A 16,433-nucleotide genomic window follows, 5' to 3' on the forward strand; every position below is an offset into this window, starting at 1 on the left:
GAGCGCGCCTGTTGATAAGGTTTCCCAAGATGGCGGAGGCAGACGACAGCAGCGGATGTGACGTCACGTGCATAGTATGTATAGACGCCGCCATCGTTTTTGCCCTCGCACATCACGAAACGCTGGAAACTGTAGCCTAAGACAGCTCCGCTGTGAAAATTGTACCACGGCATCGTGACTATTTTTTCCTCACACTCGCCGCCGACATTCATACATTTGTCGCAGCGTGCAATCAGTCTCACAGCCTGATCCATCCACCTCAGCATTGTTCCGAGAGTACAGCTTTCAATGCAGGGAACAGCTGCCCATTCATACCGCATAACTGCACGCACTTCCATTGGCGACCACGTTGTCAGCTCACGTCCGTCTGCCGTTGTGATGTGGCCACGCCGGTCTGCCGCAGCGCTACTCTCTCTTCTTTGGCGCTCTGCGCACGCGTCATTCCTCATCCGCTAACGCTCCTTCCGTCTTTGAACCAGCAACGGGCGTGGATTCTTATGGGGATTGGTTGTTTCACCCGGTGTACTATCTTCTCTTTAAAAAACTTACTTACTTTCTTACTTACTTACTTACTTCTCTTTCAAAAACTTTCGGAACGTCCCGAGCGGGGGTGGGGCTCCCGCGCCATTTGCGCCATTTTGATACAAACGCAAATTCCTGCGCCAAACTGCGCCAAACAAAGAACATCGACGGAAATTGCGCCGCGCTGCGCCAGAACGGCTTCCGCAGGTGTTCACCGGCAATGGCCGCGAACAGCCAGCGGATTCGTTCCCTGAAATAAAAAAAAAAGAGTGCAGCCGTTCACATGCCGCGCGACGGCGCCTCCTGGACTTTTCGGCGCTTCAGGCAAGTGGCCGGCGCGCGCTGCCACTTGGGCGGGTGTATTTAGAGTGTACTAGAATACGGTTGTGTGGGCCGAGGGTGCGACGCTCGCGAAACAACAAAAAGTAGGGAGACCGCGCTGCCAGCGAACTAGATGTTAGGGAAGCGCGCGCTGTAGCGCGTTCAGTGGGTGGGCGTCTCTGTCCCCATTCAAGGTCGGCATAACGTAAAACTATTCCACTCTGTTTTTACGTCCATATGGGCAAGGCCTGAGCCATTTTGACCTAATGATGGATCTGAAATAAAGAATTGCCGTTTCGCCGGAAAGGCGAAGCATCAATTGCGATAACAAATTAGTAGATTGCTAAACGAAGTAAAGATAATAGCTTTATCGGCCGTATAAACTTGTAAACATTCGCTTACTAACAAAATAAATGTCACGCGGGCACAAGCATACATGAGCCCATTTCAGTCGATGACCGTGGAAACTCGTAGTAAAACCTCTGGAGGGAGGAAGCGCGGCAGCAGCAGCGAGCGAATTGACCTTCGTGCTGCCTCTCGCTTCAACGCGATCTGAGCAACGAAAACACAGCGCACACGAATCTATCTGCACTCAGACTCACTCCCGATTGCAGATCGCTTTCGAGATAGGGCCCTGCGCGCACGGCCGCGCCATAGTCAGCAGCCGCCGCAATAGAACCCCCCCCCCCCCCCCCCCGTGCCATGAGCGCTACGGAAGACGGCGCGCATTCTCCCCGCTTTGCTCCCTTGCGCGCGCGAGATCGAGCCGCCATCGTCGGCTCACCCTCGTCGGCTCACCCTCGCACTCGCACGCACTGTATACAGCATACGGCGCGCGGCGACGATGTTATCGCTCCCTGACTCTATACGGAACATTGCGGCGAGTCCTATGGCAGAAATGCGCGTGGAGGGTCCATATAATTGCTATCGCAACAAAAAACAGATTGGAATAGCTTTGCGTTGTACCAGCCCAGGGTTGATCGCGGCTCTCTGGGTCTGCGGTGTCATGTGGTGACCCAGAAATTGTTAACGCGTTGATTGGACCGCATAAATTGTGAACGTTTGCCGCTGTCATCATGAGCGTCGACGCGGGAATATATAGCTCGGCCGTAGTGCCACTAATATTCTCGGCTTTACAGGAAGGCATGCGCCGTGCCGGCTCTCGACACACACCTCCGTATTCTAGTACGCTGCAGTTACAAAGCGCGCTTTTATACTACGCGCTTCGTGTTGGTTTATTCTGTGTTTCATCGTGGTTTCGAAGTGCGCTGCCATATTTCATAGTCAACTATTCCATCAAAATTCAGATTGGCGTACTCCAAACTGCTTCAGAAAGTTTGCTCTAAACTGCTCCAAAACGCAATTCTACTTGCTCAAAAAAATTGCTCCAGTATGATTATGGGCAATTCCTACCCCTGCCCGCATAAATAGTATTTTTTTTTCTTCTTTTGTTACCACACAAAAATCAATGAGAATGAAGCCAAGGATTCATTCTCTTTTTGGCTGCGTGTGGTTCAGAATCAGAATCAAATTTTATTACTACATACGGAGTTATTACAACATGAAATATACAGGAGGAGGTACCGGAGTCAGAGACTGAATTGGGAGCTCCTGTACATGATATATATTGTTACGGCATGAGCCGGGGAGTTCCAGCCGTTGTACTTGCTCACACGCTTGTAGTGGGTGAGCCATTCCTCCCCGTCCTCGCCGAATTTTCCTGAGAAAGGGCGGGGCTCCATCTGATGCATCCAGGCGCCGGTTGTTCGCACTGAAGCTGCCAGAGAAGGCTGTTGGTCACTGCTGTGGGACATCGGGATCTCAAGTGGTGTTGGGGGCAGTCTAGCGAGGTGTCGGCTCCGGCGTGGTACTTGCTGCAGCAGCTCCGTCGTCTTGGTCGAAGTACCCTGGTACCTCCACCACAAAACTGTTACGGTTAATGTTAAACCGGCTTTATTTAAGGGCTGAGATTGATGGTGAAGTCAAGATGGCGTCCCAAGGCTGCACACGCTAACATCTTCTTCCTCTTCTGCTCGCCCGGCTCATGCCACCAAAAAGGAAAAAGTAAACTTAGTTACAGTGACAGTAACAAATACAACTATAAAAACAAATTAGAAAGGCACCAATTATAAGAACAGTAGTACACGAATTAGTTCACTTAAGCAACATATGGAAACATGAACAAACCGAACAGAAAATGGGCTTGTTTAAGTGGTTTCATACGGGATTAATAAGCATGATATAAACTTCAGTAATAACCAATGAAAACGCAAACGCATGCATAATGCGGCATATAAAAAGAATGTTATGTAAGGCTCGGTTGGTTCAAAAGGAACTCTTTGAATTCTGTAATAAATGAATGTAGTGTTATGAATTTTAAAACAAATGGTAGCGAGTTCCATAATAAAGAAGCAGTCTGTCTAGCTATAGTTTAACAGGGTATTTTGCAATCAAACCAGTTGCATGAGCTGCTCAGGTTTCCCTATGTGGTATGCGAACACGTAAGCGTGTGCGTTCACTTCACGTGTTCACTTCTCGCGATGCATGGAAAAAAAAAAAGAAGAGAACAAAAACAATATAAATTATATAAAACAACGCATTAGCAGCCGTATACCACAGTATGTTTGTTTCTGGGGATTAAAGCTTGTTTCATTTAATATTGAGCCCATATTAAAAATATAACAAAGCAAAAAACAGTTGCACACAATTGCGGTCAAAAAACATAGAACTGTATCCAAGCGTGAACGAAGCCACTCCAAGAAGTCTCTCTAGCCTCCGCAACGTTGACTGCTATGTATGGAACGGAGTGTAGGGACTATAGGCAGTCAAGAGATACATGGCTTCATTATACCATATAGTGGTTTGGTTGTGTATACATGTTCATCGCTCTATTTTGAATATCCGGAGCTTTCTTGCGAAATGAGTCACGTTGGACCAACATATTCTTTTAGATAAAGGGGTGGGGAAAGGGGCGTAATCAGGAAGTCGTTTGGATGGTTATTAATTAATCAGTCACTCAGTGTTCACACAGAAAATCTTTCACATATAGGTGTGTGTTTGTGTGTGTGTTCCTTTTTTTTTGTTTTTAGCTGTACGAATATTTTAGATTGCCTATGGTAGATAGCACAATTCTGACCCTTTATCTAAATTACTCGATGAGGCAGCCATTACTTCTTCGAGAAATCAAAATGCCTAATTAGTAATCAACATAGTTACACTAATAATATTTTAAAAGTTAATTACTTTACGGCACAAATTTCAATCTTCAAATTATAGCCGGTCAGTTCGCAAGGCGTATCCACTTGGAACGGATTATCAGGGCTACATCATTTTCGAGATAGCAATTTTCAAAGTGCCGTACGGAATGCATTGGCATTCCAGTTTAGTGCTTCAGTGCGTAAAACGTTTTCTCAAGTGGAACAACAGTCTATTTTTACCGCAAGTATGGCGGCGCATATCTCGAAAACGATGCTATAATCAGAATTCGTCCTTGCATAGTCCTTGCACGTGGCACTGTTTTAGGAAGACTTGATGTAAGGCATAATCACATGTCAAGCACGCTTCAGCACCTAGAGCGATAAGGATCTCGAGTTTAAACTTTTCACAGATATAGTCGAGCCTGTATACAAACCAACAGGTGTATCGATAAATGTCTGCACGAAGAAAATACACAAGCGCATTAGCAGACCAGGTGCGCTCGGCGGTGGTGGCTGAGGAGATAACATGAACAGCTCATGTCACGGGAACACAGTTCCAAGGCATGCAGTACATCATGATGGCACAACTTTCTTTTTGTGGGAAAGTGTGACAGCTTCACAGGTTTTGTCAGTGGTTCAGCAAAGTTGCGTAGCTCTGCTAGTAGCAGTATAAACTTTATTTTGTCCGAGATGCAGTTTAGAGAGGAGGGGAGTGGGAGGGCTCTTCCTCTTCTTCCTTATGCGGCGGCCAGGCCTTGTGCTTTGGCGGCGTCTTTGGCCATCTGGATGACCCAGAGTTGAAGATCCAGGCCTGAGCTGAGCAGTGCAGTCTCCCATTGCTCTAGGGTAGTGATGGGAAGGGGAGGCAATAAAGCTAGTGCGTTTTCTGGTCCTTATCAGGGGAGATGCCCAGATGATGTGGTGAAGATCAGCTCTACCTGCGCATAATTTACAATCCGCTGTATATAGCCCGATATAGAGGTGACTGTATGTCACTGGGTTTGGGAAAGTGTGCTTCTGTAAAAGGCACAGGTAACTGATTCCTTCTTATTAAAATTTTTGTGAGTGGCAGGGAAATGCCCCTTGGCCTGGCGGTATGATTGTAGAATTTCCTTGTAGGATACCATCTCGTCCCTGCCTGAGCTGCAGAGGGATTCGAACTGCTCATCGCAAGAGGTTGTTGTGCTCTGCTAGGATATGTTTTATGTGTGCAGGTCACACAGTGTAGGTGGGCAATAGAGAACAAAAAAAAAAGGGACAGGGAGGCTAACCACCTTTCCAAGTGAAAGTAATCAATCACTTGGGTAATTAATATGACCCAGTTGATGTGTTCTATGTGCCAGTGATGATTCTTATGTGAATACTTCCACTGCACATGCACGCATGTGCTCACGCAGACAGTGAAAGTGGGTACGTGAAATCAGTTCACCTCAGACTTATAGTGGCGTACAAAGATTTTGTCCCCTTGAAGACTATTTACTTCTGGTGCTTTTCTTCTATTCATTTTCTATCCTTCCTCTGTCGTCATCTTCGTATAATAATTCTCTGCTCATGGGCACTTACAAGTGCAAGACATAAAAATTTTGAGTTAGCAATGTTCACATGTTTTCCAATACTCCCAAGTTGCATTTCAGCAGGAGAGGTAGAGTGAATCTCGCCTCAAAATTGTCTCCAGCAAATGTATGAGTGTGTTCCTGTGCAGCATTTGGCAAAACTTATGCAGGAAGCTGCTTTGTTGCACTGCAGTCCTGGGGCTAGTTGTGATTAGTTACTTCTCTAGCTGCTGCAATTGCGTGTGCCATCACACACACACACATGCACACCTTTCCTATCTTAAGTCATGAAGTTGCATTCAAAGTAGAAAACACATTTGCTAAACCATTCCAATCTATCCGATGGAGTGCAGGAGTGAGATGACTGTTTGGACTCTTGAAAATTATTGGAACCCCATGGAGAGTTGTTGGATAGAACTGTTTTTACAGCTATTTGAAAGACAGATCTAATACTTCTTACACACACACGTACACACACTTATGCAATAGGGCACATGCGCAAATGCATACACACAACACATGCAGGAACATGGACACAATCCATTTACTAGTAACTGTATTTCTAAAAAGACTGCTGTCTGTTGCTTTGAAAATGCAGTGGCTGGCGAAGGACCATGTCCAGGAGGGCACTGGGCAGCACCAGCGGCACCTACCACGTCCAAGCCTCCGAGTCAGCCCGTGACGCCAAGAGTGTCAAGACCCTCCGTTGCATCGTCTTCTTCCTGGATGACAGCCAGCATACCTTCGATGTTGAGGTACCTACTGCCCTGCTCGTTAATCCACCGTTCAGCCACTTTTCCTGCTGCTAGGATTGCATGGAAAAAGTAGCACTCCTTTTGTCACATTTGATGGAGGGATTGCACGTTGTCAACTTAGATTTGAAGCAGTGAGAGAAGCAGATTATGTATAACTTGCTGCTCCCTATAAAGCAGAACCCGTGAAGCCCTTGTTTGCTCTGCGGGCCTGCCTTTTTATACTGATATAATATCTAAAAATAACTTTTATTATTAATATTACGTATTATTATTATTCTTGGCTCAGACATAACTTATAAACAACTATCAAAGCATACAAAGTTACACAAAATTGTGCTATGCAACAAGTTGTGAGCTGGACTTTGCTGAACAAAAACTAGAATACGTTATCAGGTTTCCTGTTGGTGGAACTTGGTGATGTGCGTAATGAAGTGTCAGGCTGTACCAGTGAAACATGTGGATGTTCTTGGGGCACCCAATCTTGGTGATGCGGTAACAGTGAATATAAACTTGTTTGTTTGGTTGCTTCCATGACCGATACAGGTAAAGTTTCAAACCTAGGAGAACATACAAATGGTGTAAAGTTTATGTCATAGAGTATAGGTGTATTGCTCCTTTTGTAATACCCCTAAACTGTGTGTTCAAGGTATTAACATGAATGGCAAGAAAGCTACAAACAGTTCTTTTTTTTTTTACTGCAGCATTATTAGCAGTACATCATATGAAGCTGTATAGAGATGAAAAATCTTGTCAGTTTACAAGAATTAACGCATGAATGGCATAAGGTTAATGTTCAATCATTTCCCCTAAATCAGTGAAGCAAATATGTGTAGCTACAGGCCCTTTTTAAGCATGTTCATGCAGAATGAAATTCTGAGGTTGCTGCATTTAGTGAAGCTAGGCAAATACAGATACATATGAATCAAACTTCAAAATTTTCATAAGAAATTTCTCTTTAAGAAAGTTGGGAAAATATTTGAAGCTCTGAAACGTTGCGTTGCTCAACATTATCAGTAAGTAAATTCCTATGTATCATCAATGCATTTGAGGCAGTGGAGAATGGCTATCCACTTGCCATCTGCATTGCAAACTTTGAAATGTACTACTGTGTTATGAATCAAGGATCTCATGAACTTCTTTGCCAACTCATGGGCAAAATGACCTTGCATGGCAAGAGCAAGACTGGGACTCACTTGTTGCCTTGGTTTCTTCCATTATAAAATGCTAGGCTCAAGCTTTTGAGGGTATTGTAAACATGTGGCTGTTCACTATTTTGTTTTTGCTCTCCTATAATTTAAGTGGACATCTTGTGCTGTTGTTAGGCTGCTCATACATAATAATGTTCGCTCAATATTTTTGAGTGATTTAGTAAATTTTATAGCACCCCTTCATTTCTAATAGCAAATGAAATGCCTTGATAGTCAATTTTTTTTATTTAGGTGGTAATGTATTATTATACTAGGGTAGAGTGAAGGAAAAAATTTTTGGTCTTGTGGAAGCCCAACATCATAGGCTGAAGTCATTATGTGGACATCATCTTGCCATTGAGCTATCACATCTTCAGTGATCCATGTCACAGATGTGTAAGAGGACAGCTGTATGTCAAAAGACACCTGGCTTGTGGTCCAGACCACTAATTAGGCAATTATACATATTTGCCTATTGCACTGAAATTGAAAACTGGGCACCTGTCTTACCAGTGTAAGTAAGCTAACATTTCAAACCTCTGCAGCTGTTTGCATTTGTAAATATAGATTGGTGCTTCTTTTCATATTTTCGCCCTCTGTACATAATATGCATATTCAGTTGTGCTCTTTTGTTCATTAGTATAATTTGTAAGCTTCTTGGTGTAAAATAATGTTTCAATAATTTTTATGGACTGAAGCTCTTAAACTTGCTTTGCTTTAAATGCCAGTGCTATTTTTCTGGGCTTTATGTGAGGGACAAGGCTTAATAATTGTGTATAACTAACCTGTAGATGCTATAGGGCTAACTTATGCAAAAGAAAAGTGTCATGGCAGTACCTGGTAATTTGGCCCTCATGGAATTTTAAATGGAAGCTATCCCTTTTTTAATGTGGCATCCTAACTCCTAAAAAAGTGTCAAACTATATTGCTGATGATACACCATGCAGTTAAAGAGTGAAACTGACAATGCTTTATTCTGGACATACGAAAATTCTGATAATCAAAGTGATATTAATGAGAACATTTCATTAGCCCATTCAGGCATCAGTGTAATTTAATATATGTAATCCTCCCTCTGGCTTCCAAGTTTCGCATTTTTTTTTTTGTTGTTGCATATTTTGCTCTCACGGTATGTGTATGATCAGGCTGGTTCTTCTTGCTTTCTTATATTGCAAAACTGTCAGCGCACCATCTGTATATTTGTGGACCTAACGCCACAATTTGTCTCACCATCCACTTTGATTTTCCTTTTACTTATTATTTCTACATTTTAAATAAACATAGCACCCTATGCTTTCTCTGGGTTCATTGTCTGGTACCTTCATATGGTTGTAACAAAAATATAGAGTCTTGGGCCCCCTTATTTTTCTTCCCACAATTTAAAGTAGTTTATATAAGTTTCATAAGGTGCACTTTAGAAAACAGTGCGACTTTGAAAGCTTTGGAAAGCAATTGTAGCTTATGCATTGAAGCATCTTTGTGTTTAATTGTTCATATTGTGCACATCACTTCTAAACTAACATTTTTAGGGAATGATTTTGGTTTTGCATTTGGTATTCAATACTTCTGCACACTGGCTACCATTTAAATGAAGCATATGTTGACCTATGCAACAGGCAACCTTCCTTTTTCTTAAGAGAAGAAATGTGATTGTTACAAGAAGCAGTGAAGAAACTTTAAGTAAAGTCAGAATGCAATAAGTGTTGATAATTGTTTGACTTTTTAGATCAGTGATATATAATACTGGTGAACCAGGAGTATGCTATTTGTTCAACTCTGGTAAATACTCCATATAATTATGAATGTCTCACTGGGGGAACATGTTTGTTGCATAAACAGTTCCAGAATCCAGAAGTTGCCTACATGTGAACTTATTTTATATTTTTTTGTTGGCAGTATATATATATATATGTATAGTTGTGTAATATTACCAAAAATTAAGCTGCATGCCTATGTCTTGTGGTATTTCTACGATGTTGCGGTGGCTCGGTGACTATGGAATTTTGTTGCCGAGCGCAAATTTGCGAGTTTGATGCCTGGCTGCACCTGCTGAATTCTGATGGGGGCAAAACACAAAAATACACTTGTGTATTTATAATCAATGCAAGAAAGGGTGGAAACTGAAAAGCTTGGCTTTTTTTGTCAGCTGCAACCATACGAAGCCAACAGATAATGAAGCAAAGGAAAGCACAGGAGAAATTATTTGTTGTATCAGTTGAAATGTAGAAATGATAAGGTAACAGAAAATGATAATGGATGAGAAAAAAAAAAAAACAATTTGTTGCCAATGGGCAGAGGGTGTAGCGCCCAATAGCACATCCAGGGCAGTCTTCACAAGGGGGCCCTCATCCCAGCACGCAGATAACGAGGGAGGAGTTGGGAGTTCGAGGTCTCGCTGCATGCCCAATGCTGTTTGTAGGATTTGTCATTGGAAGAATCTGGAGCCCCAAGGCCCACCCTTCTTCTGGATCTGCCAGTTGTAGGACGTCAGTCATAGCATTGTCGTAACGTGCTTCCCTTGGCTGCGAGAGATCATGGGTTCAATTCTTGCTGCCTCTGGATACCCATCAGTTCACCTGCTTACCAAATGAGGAAGATGTGGGTTTAGTTCCCACTGGCAGCGCGTTGTCTTTTCGTCTGCTTTCATTTACATTTACCTCAACATTTCTACATTTTGATTAAAACGAGAAAAATTTTCGTGTCCTTTTCTTGGCTTCATTATCTGTTGGTTTCACATTGTGTGCTTATAGATGTAAGTGTATAGTAAGGAACTGCAGTTAATAAGTCCCAGAGTGTTGAGTTCCACAGTGTTTAGTCTCTCATAGCCCATACATTTCTTTTGGATGTTAAATCCCATGGGATGTTGCTGTGGCAGGAAATTGACCATCTTGTGTATGCTCTTGATCACATTGCAGAAACGATCCAAAGGCCAAGTTTTATTTGACCTCGTCTTCCGACACTCCGAGCTGGTGGAAAAGGATTACTTTGGGCTGCAATTTTCAGAAAAGGCATCGGCCATTGATGGCATGGTATGTGTTAAATATGGCTGTGCATGTATGACATTTTCCATTAGCACGTTGTTGCCACTTTAGTGGATTTTATGCCATGTTTCGCAGTCTTTAGGATTGTCTGGCGACAAAATATTGCATTTAGGCAGCAGCCTGTTTTTTAGCAGACTATGGACAATGACTTCTTTTCTCAGCTTCTAACACATTTCCGATATTGTCTTATATGAATATTTGTAAGAAAAAAATTCAACACTGATTTGCAGTGTCTCTAACGTGAGTGTGTGTGTGTGTGCGTGTGTTGCATGGAGTATGCCAGGTCCCGAAGGTTGCATTTAATTCATTATTTGCTACATGCATGCAATGCCGTTCACAACTTAATTTCAGGGCAACAGAGGAGCTTTTAAGTGATAGATTTCCTGGCTGATCCACATCTTTGATGAAGAACTGGTACCTCTCTGCAGCATTCAGAGCTGTCTTACAGCAGAATTATTCCGAAGAGTACTCATTTGCATTGGTCTTTTCCCCTTGACACTCCCATCAAGTGTAACCTCTTTTGTCACATCTTTCATTTGAACAAAGACAATAATTTTACAAGTTTGAATTGTGAATTCTCTAATCAAATACGAATAAAATAGCACAGACTATTTGATTTGTATTATGAAAATTCGAATATTGGCACACCTTTCATTTTTCGTGCTTTTTGTGAAACTGCCTAGTGCATCCAAGCTACAGTAATAGTGAAATCCATGTAAACAGTGTGGTTGTGATTATTTTCTTAGGATTTTGTATTGTTTGATTAGGAATAACTTGTAAGGAACTTGAATCACTTGGTTTTGATAATACGGTATGCACATACTTGTTTATTTCATCATCTTCTTGTTTTACATGTCTAGCCTCAACTGCATTTTTGAAGCAAATGGCAGGAAGTCCTGTATGTCTGTTTGAGTGCATTTGGGTATACCCTTCACTCCAGCTTTTCGGGAGGGTTTAGCTTGCATTATCCTTAAAATGCTGAATCAGTATGTTCTTTTCCAGTCAGCGGTTCAGTTGTGTTGTCCAACTTGTGCCTTGCATGCACCGTAAGTTCCAGCTCTGCAATGTTTCCAGCTCCAATTCTGGAAGTTCAGGCACTAGGCTTGTGACAGATTTAAAAAAAAAAAGTAATAGTAACAGACACATTTCTGTCTACAGCAGGTTTCTTTTTAAGCCTTAATAACTGAAATAACTTTATAAAAGTTTACACTGGTGTACAAATTCATGACCTTGTTATTTCTGTACTAAAAAATTCCTAAATTAATATTGTTTGTTTTCACCTGCCATTTCTTGCTGAAAGTTCTTTGTAGTATGGAGTAACATTGCTTGTTTATTCAGAAATACATTAACTTACAGCTTTAAAATAAAGCCAGCAGACACTTTGTAAATGAAAAAAATAAAACAAGATTTGAGATATGCAGCTACACTTCAACCATACCTACTCCACTAACCATCATCAACCCAAGAAGCTGTGTTGGCTTTAACAAATCATTTATTAATCAGCAGACCCGAGAGGAAGCTTATAGACAACAAGCACTGCTACTGTGCACGTAAAGTCTCAGGTTTTGTTTTTTCCTACTTAGTTTCAATTTCTCGCCAACATTCTCCACGCATGGTATCCAAATGGATGCTTGTCTGGTTAACTTCCCTGCCTTTACTAGTTTCCTCTCTCTCTCTCTCTCTTGAAAGTTGATTTTAATAATCGTGACATGCCATAGTTGAATGTGTGACAGATGTTACTGGGATGCTGTTTACAAGCTTGTGTTGGTTACTTGAACTGCTCATATCTTAAATATATTTTGCGACACCATCTTTGGAATGGTGCATGCTATACAATAGCTTGGATGGCTAATTTTTTCTTTGTCTCTTTAACTGCATTTCAGAGGTGGCTTGATCCTGTAAAAAGCATCAAAAAACAGATGAAAGGTAAGTTCAGTTAAAATCTAGCTTTCTTTTTGTTTTTCTCATTGCCCAATTAGTCATTAATTTTTCCTCGAAGAAACAATGGCAACACCTTGTTTGACAAATGCTAGTAATTACTGCAGCGAGTGAAGTTTTTGCTTCTTGCTTTCCACCATTTTCAGTTGGACCTCCGTACCTGCTTTACTTTCGTGTAAAGTTCTACGTTTCTGATCCCAGCAAACTTCAGGAAGAGTGGACGAGGCAAGGATCATCTCTCCTCTTACTCAAAACGAGCACTGATATACCCAAGTGTTAGGAGAAGTGACGGTTCTCCTGTGTGAAGCTTTCGAAATCTAATAACATTTTTCGTTTCCTCGTTGTCAGGTACTACTTTTTTCTTCAACTCAAGAAGGACATCCTAGAAGGGAGGTTGGTTATCCCACCAGCCACGGCAGCTCTTCTTGCCAGCTACGCTGTTCAATGTGAGTGTTGCTGTGCCCTTTCCTTCCGGGATATTTGTCCCAGATGTCAGAGCGTTATAGTGTAGTGGAGGCATGATGGTGCTGAGAGCTACCTGAAAACTGCAAGAGATATGGGGAAGCAGCAGCACTGATAATATGTTGTGATATCGTTGTCAAAAACAATGTGCTCAAAGCATTGTTGTCTTGTAAGAGCCCTCTTTTCAAAAACAAATGGTACAACAATTTCCGTCATAATGATTATCTTACTGCTGACATGCGCCATCAAATAAGCAAGATATAGTTGGTTAGTCTAGTAAGAGTTATGCCTGCGCAATTTGAACATGACATAAACCATCAGCACTGCTGTGTCTTTATTAATTTCCTAACATGCTACTATAGGTAAGCAATACTATACATCAAACTCTGCTATAAGTTTCTGTTATACAGTGCGTCTCAGCTATCGTGCACCAAGTTTTAAAAGAACATGGATTATTCCACACAAGCAAAACGAACCGCGTAATGTTTAGAGCTTTGTTTAAAAACTGCCAGTAATATTTTAGTCAGTGACCTTCAGTTAGTAAATAACAATTAACGTATAGACACGTAAAGCCCACACTTGTGTAAAGGCCGCATTCCCAATTTGGCAGCCAAATATTTGGGAAAACAATTTTCCAACAGAGAAGCAATCGCATTTGATGCCCCGTGCACTGTGTACTTTGGCATGCCGCTACTAGATGGCAAGAGCGGCGCATTGATGTCTGATGCAACGAGTTCGGGGTGTGCACAAGCCGCCAGCTGTGCCAGCGCCATTTTGACCAAAAGGTTCGGTCTTGTGTAAAGGCCCCACCTTGTCAAAATTCTGGGAAAAGAAAGTGCGGCCCGTACATGACTCTATAAGGCACCTAACATTTTAGCTGTTGCTCTAATTGTCAAGTTGTCAATTCGGAGGTTGTAGGAAATTCCAATAGACATAAAAGTGAAAGGTTTCCAGCAAGGTACACATTGTGTCTACTTCTTTTTTCCGGCAGATAAAGGAAGCCCACGAAATATGAAAAATACCATGTGACTGTGCACCCATGCGCACGAAATAGCAATGCCATCAAACAGTCTCAGCGGGAAAGTAATGTAGCAGTGTCTGAGCAAGTAACCACGGGAGCCCTCTGTTACTGCTCAAAGTTCTAATTGCTCAAACCTGGCCACACATAGTAAATTTTGCCGTCTTGCATAAAACGGAAGTTGTGTTTAGATATAACAACCAGTTAAGCTCAAGTGTAGTAGGAATGTAACACGGTTATCAAGATTTCGCCTCGTATGTCACCCACGCTTTAATTAAGCATGTCAAAGAAGCGCAGCATATGTGCGGCATGCTTTACTGATGAGTTAAGTTATGTCTTACACATACCATACAACATTCTTTGTGTTTATTACAGTGAAGCTGTTATCCGCTGGGTGGTCGGCATTTCTCGTGTCTGCATCCATTAGCAAAAATGTGGGCCTGTCCCGGCAGCAGTGCAGGCCAGGAGCAGTGGCTCATACCCTCTGTTAAGGCACAGGCTTCAAGCACTCAGCAGAGTGACGCAAACAGTGCATACATTCTTTGGAATCGCACATACAACATACAGGACAGCATACTTATCAATAAAGAACGAGCCCAAAATGAGCATTTCAACCGCATAATTGATGATAAGGCGCTCTTGATAACAGTGCGAAGCCTGTAGCACTTTCTGCACCCCAGTAAAGATTACTGTTATACAAGTTGCGACGGCAGCTTACAACGTGGGGAGTGACGTCCCTAGCCTTCTGTATATAAAAGAACCAGCTTAGCAACTGACTTCAACATTGTTGCAGCACCGCTATGGGTGGTCGCATGCTGTCGAAATTACCATTAGTCCAATTAGTACCATTACTCTATAGCAATAAAGCCTTGCATACCTCCCTCAGCAGTTGTACTGGTCATTTTCAACAGCTTCGCTGGACATCCACTTTTGCAGGGCCGGGATGGTGGGTTAATTGTTTTGCTCCTTGCTGCAATAAATCCTTTAAGTGTGATCACAGTGTTTGTTTTGCCTGCTGCTTTCTCTGTCCCTCATTTGATTCGCATTGTTCCTTCCTGAAGGTATTCAACTACAAGCCTGCCCTGCTTGTGGTTTTGATTCTATCATGTCGAAAATGGGGGCTTTGGGCAATGGTCCCAGGTTACGACAGTAAACTCCGGAATTTTTAATAATGCTGACTCACACTGGACAATTTTTAGGTGTTTTGATGTTGCCACACCTGTTTCGAGTCGGTGTTTATTTGACAAGTGTGGCAAAAAGCATTGTTGTGATTATCTGTTGCACCAAACAATGTGTACAGCTCAAGACTATCATGTGACTGCAATAGGGAAATCTCACAAGAGTCCTTAGTATGTAGCACACAAATTGTGTAATGAAAGAACAGGGTATTCCCCGTTGCATGGGCACCTGGGTTCTTTATTTTTCTTGTCAGGCATCTGACGGGAATCGACATACCTTAAAGATGCCCTAAATGAATTTTTATCAAAGTGGGGAAAAGCATTTGAAGTGAAAATCTGCTGTTTCAGGAATACCTTGCCGCAAAAAGTACCTGAATGCGATCAGCAGAAGCAGAGTTATTGACAATCAAACATGGTCTCCGTGGTGCTTCTACTTCTTTAGTGCCTTGTACTGCAAAGGCTACGGCAGAGTGGGCCATGCCCACAGTGCTCCGCCTTCTGATTGTCACTGTGGCGCGCAGTCCAAGTTGCATTTTGGATGTTAATGTAGATGCCGCAACTTCCGATTTTGGTGCTTGCGACATGCTAAACGTAAGCCAAATGTAGTTTTCCTCAGTGAGCTGCAGTGCGCTTAGCCAGCGGACTTGTGGCGGCACCCTGTGGCAGACACGGTATCTACGCTACGTAGCAGTCTGCAACTACCAATAGCAGCCACGTGTGGGAATCCACTTTATTATGATATAAAGTGTCCAGAAGAGAATGAGGAGCAGGCTTCTGTTGAAACAAGAGTGTTCGAGAGAGGGGACTTCACGCTCTGCTTGCGAGCTCCACGCACCACGTGCAACAGCAAAACTTGACTGAGATGTTCACAGCAGCGTATGCTACCCGTGAACTTTGTTATTTCACCAAGCCCCACGGGTGGTTCAGGGCCCCTTTAGTAGTGTATTGTACAGGTAGCGTTACTGAAGCTAATGATAATGAGCTTGGCGAGGTCACTGGCAGTGTTGCTTTTGTTCCTATGCACGCACACACATATAGTCAAATGCGTTTATAATGAAGTGCTTGGGGCCTCTGAAATCATTCATTATACAAGTAACTTTGTTGTAAAGGTCGTGCACAGTGGAACTGGGACAGAATTATTCCTTCATCATGCAGGTCATTTCGTTGTACAGGCTTTCATTGTAGATGCGCTCTACTGTACATGCACACACACATGCACACACTCACATGCACACACTCACATGCACACATTCACACGCAC

General features: G+C 42.6%; 1 protein-coding gene across 6 annotated transcripts in view; it reads left to right on the forward strand.

The window, feature by feature from the left end:
- The window catches only part of Ptpmeg (protein tyrosine phosphatase Meg), a 320,358-nt gene that overhangs the window by 163,688 nt on the left and 140,237 nt on the right, over positions 1-16,433 (forward strand). For all 6 annotated transcript variants that reach the window (XM_055076238.1, XM_050187531.2, XM_050187532.3 and 3 more), the window contains 5 exons: positions 6,192-6,348; positions 10,451-10,564; positions 12,460-12,502; positions 12,661-12,739; positions 12,863-12,960. In XM_055076238.1, the coding sequence (XP_054932213.1) occupies positions 6,208-6,348; positions 10,451-10,564; positions 12,460-12,502; positions 12,661-12,739; positions 12,863-12,960 (475 nt within the window). In that variant the 5' untranslated portion in view covers positions 6,192-6,207. The remainder of the gene's footprint in view (positions 1-6,191; positions 6,349-10,450; positions 10,565-12,459; positions 12,503-12,660; positions 12,740-12,862; positions 12,961-16,433) is intronic.

This window comes from Dermacentor andersoni, chromosome 2, assembly GCF_023375885.2.
Source record: "Dermacentor andersoni chromosome 2, qqDerAnde1_hic_scaffold, whole genome shotgun sequence".
In the NCBI taxonomy this organism is placed as follows: Eukaryota; Metazoa; Arthropoda; class Arachnida; order Ixodida; family Ixodidae; genus Dermacentor; species Dermacentor andersoni.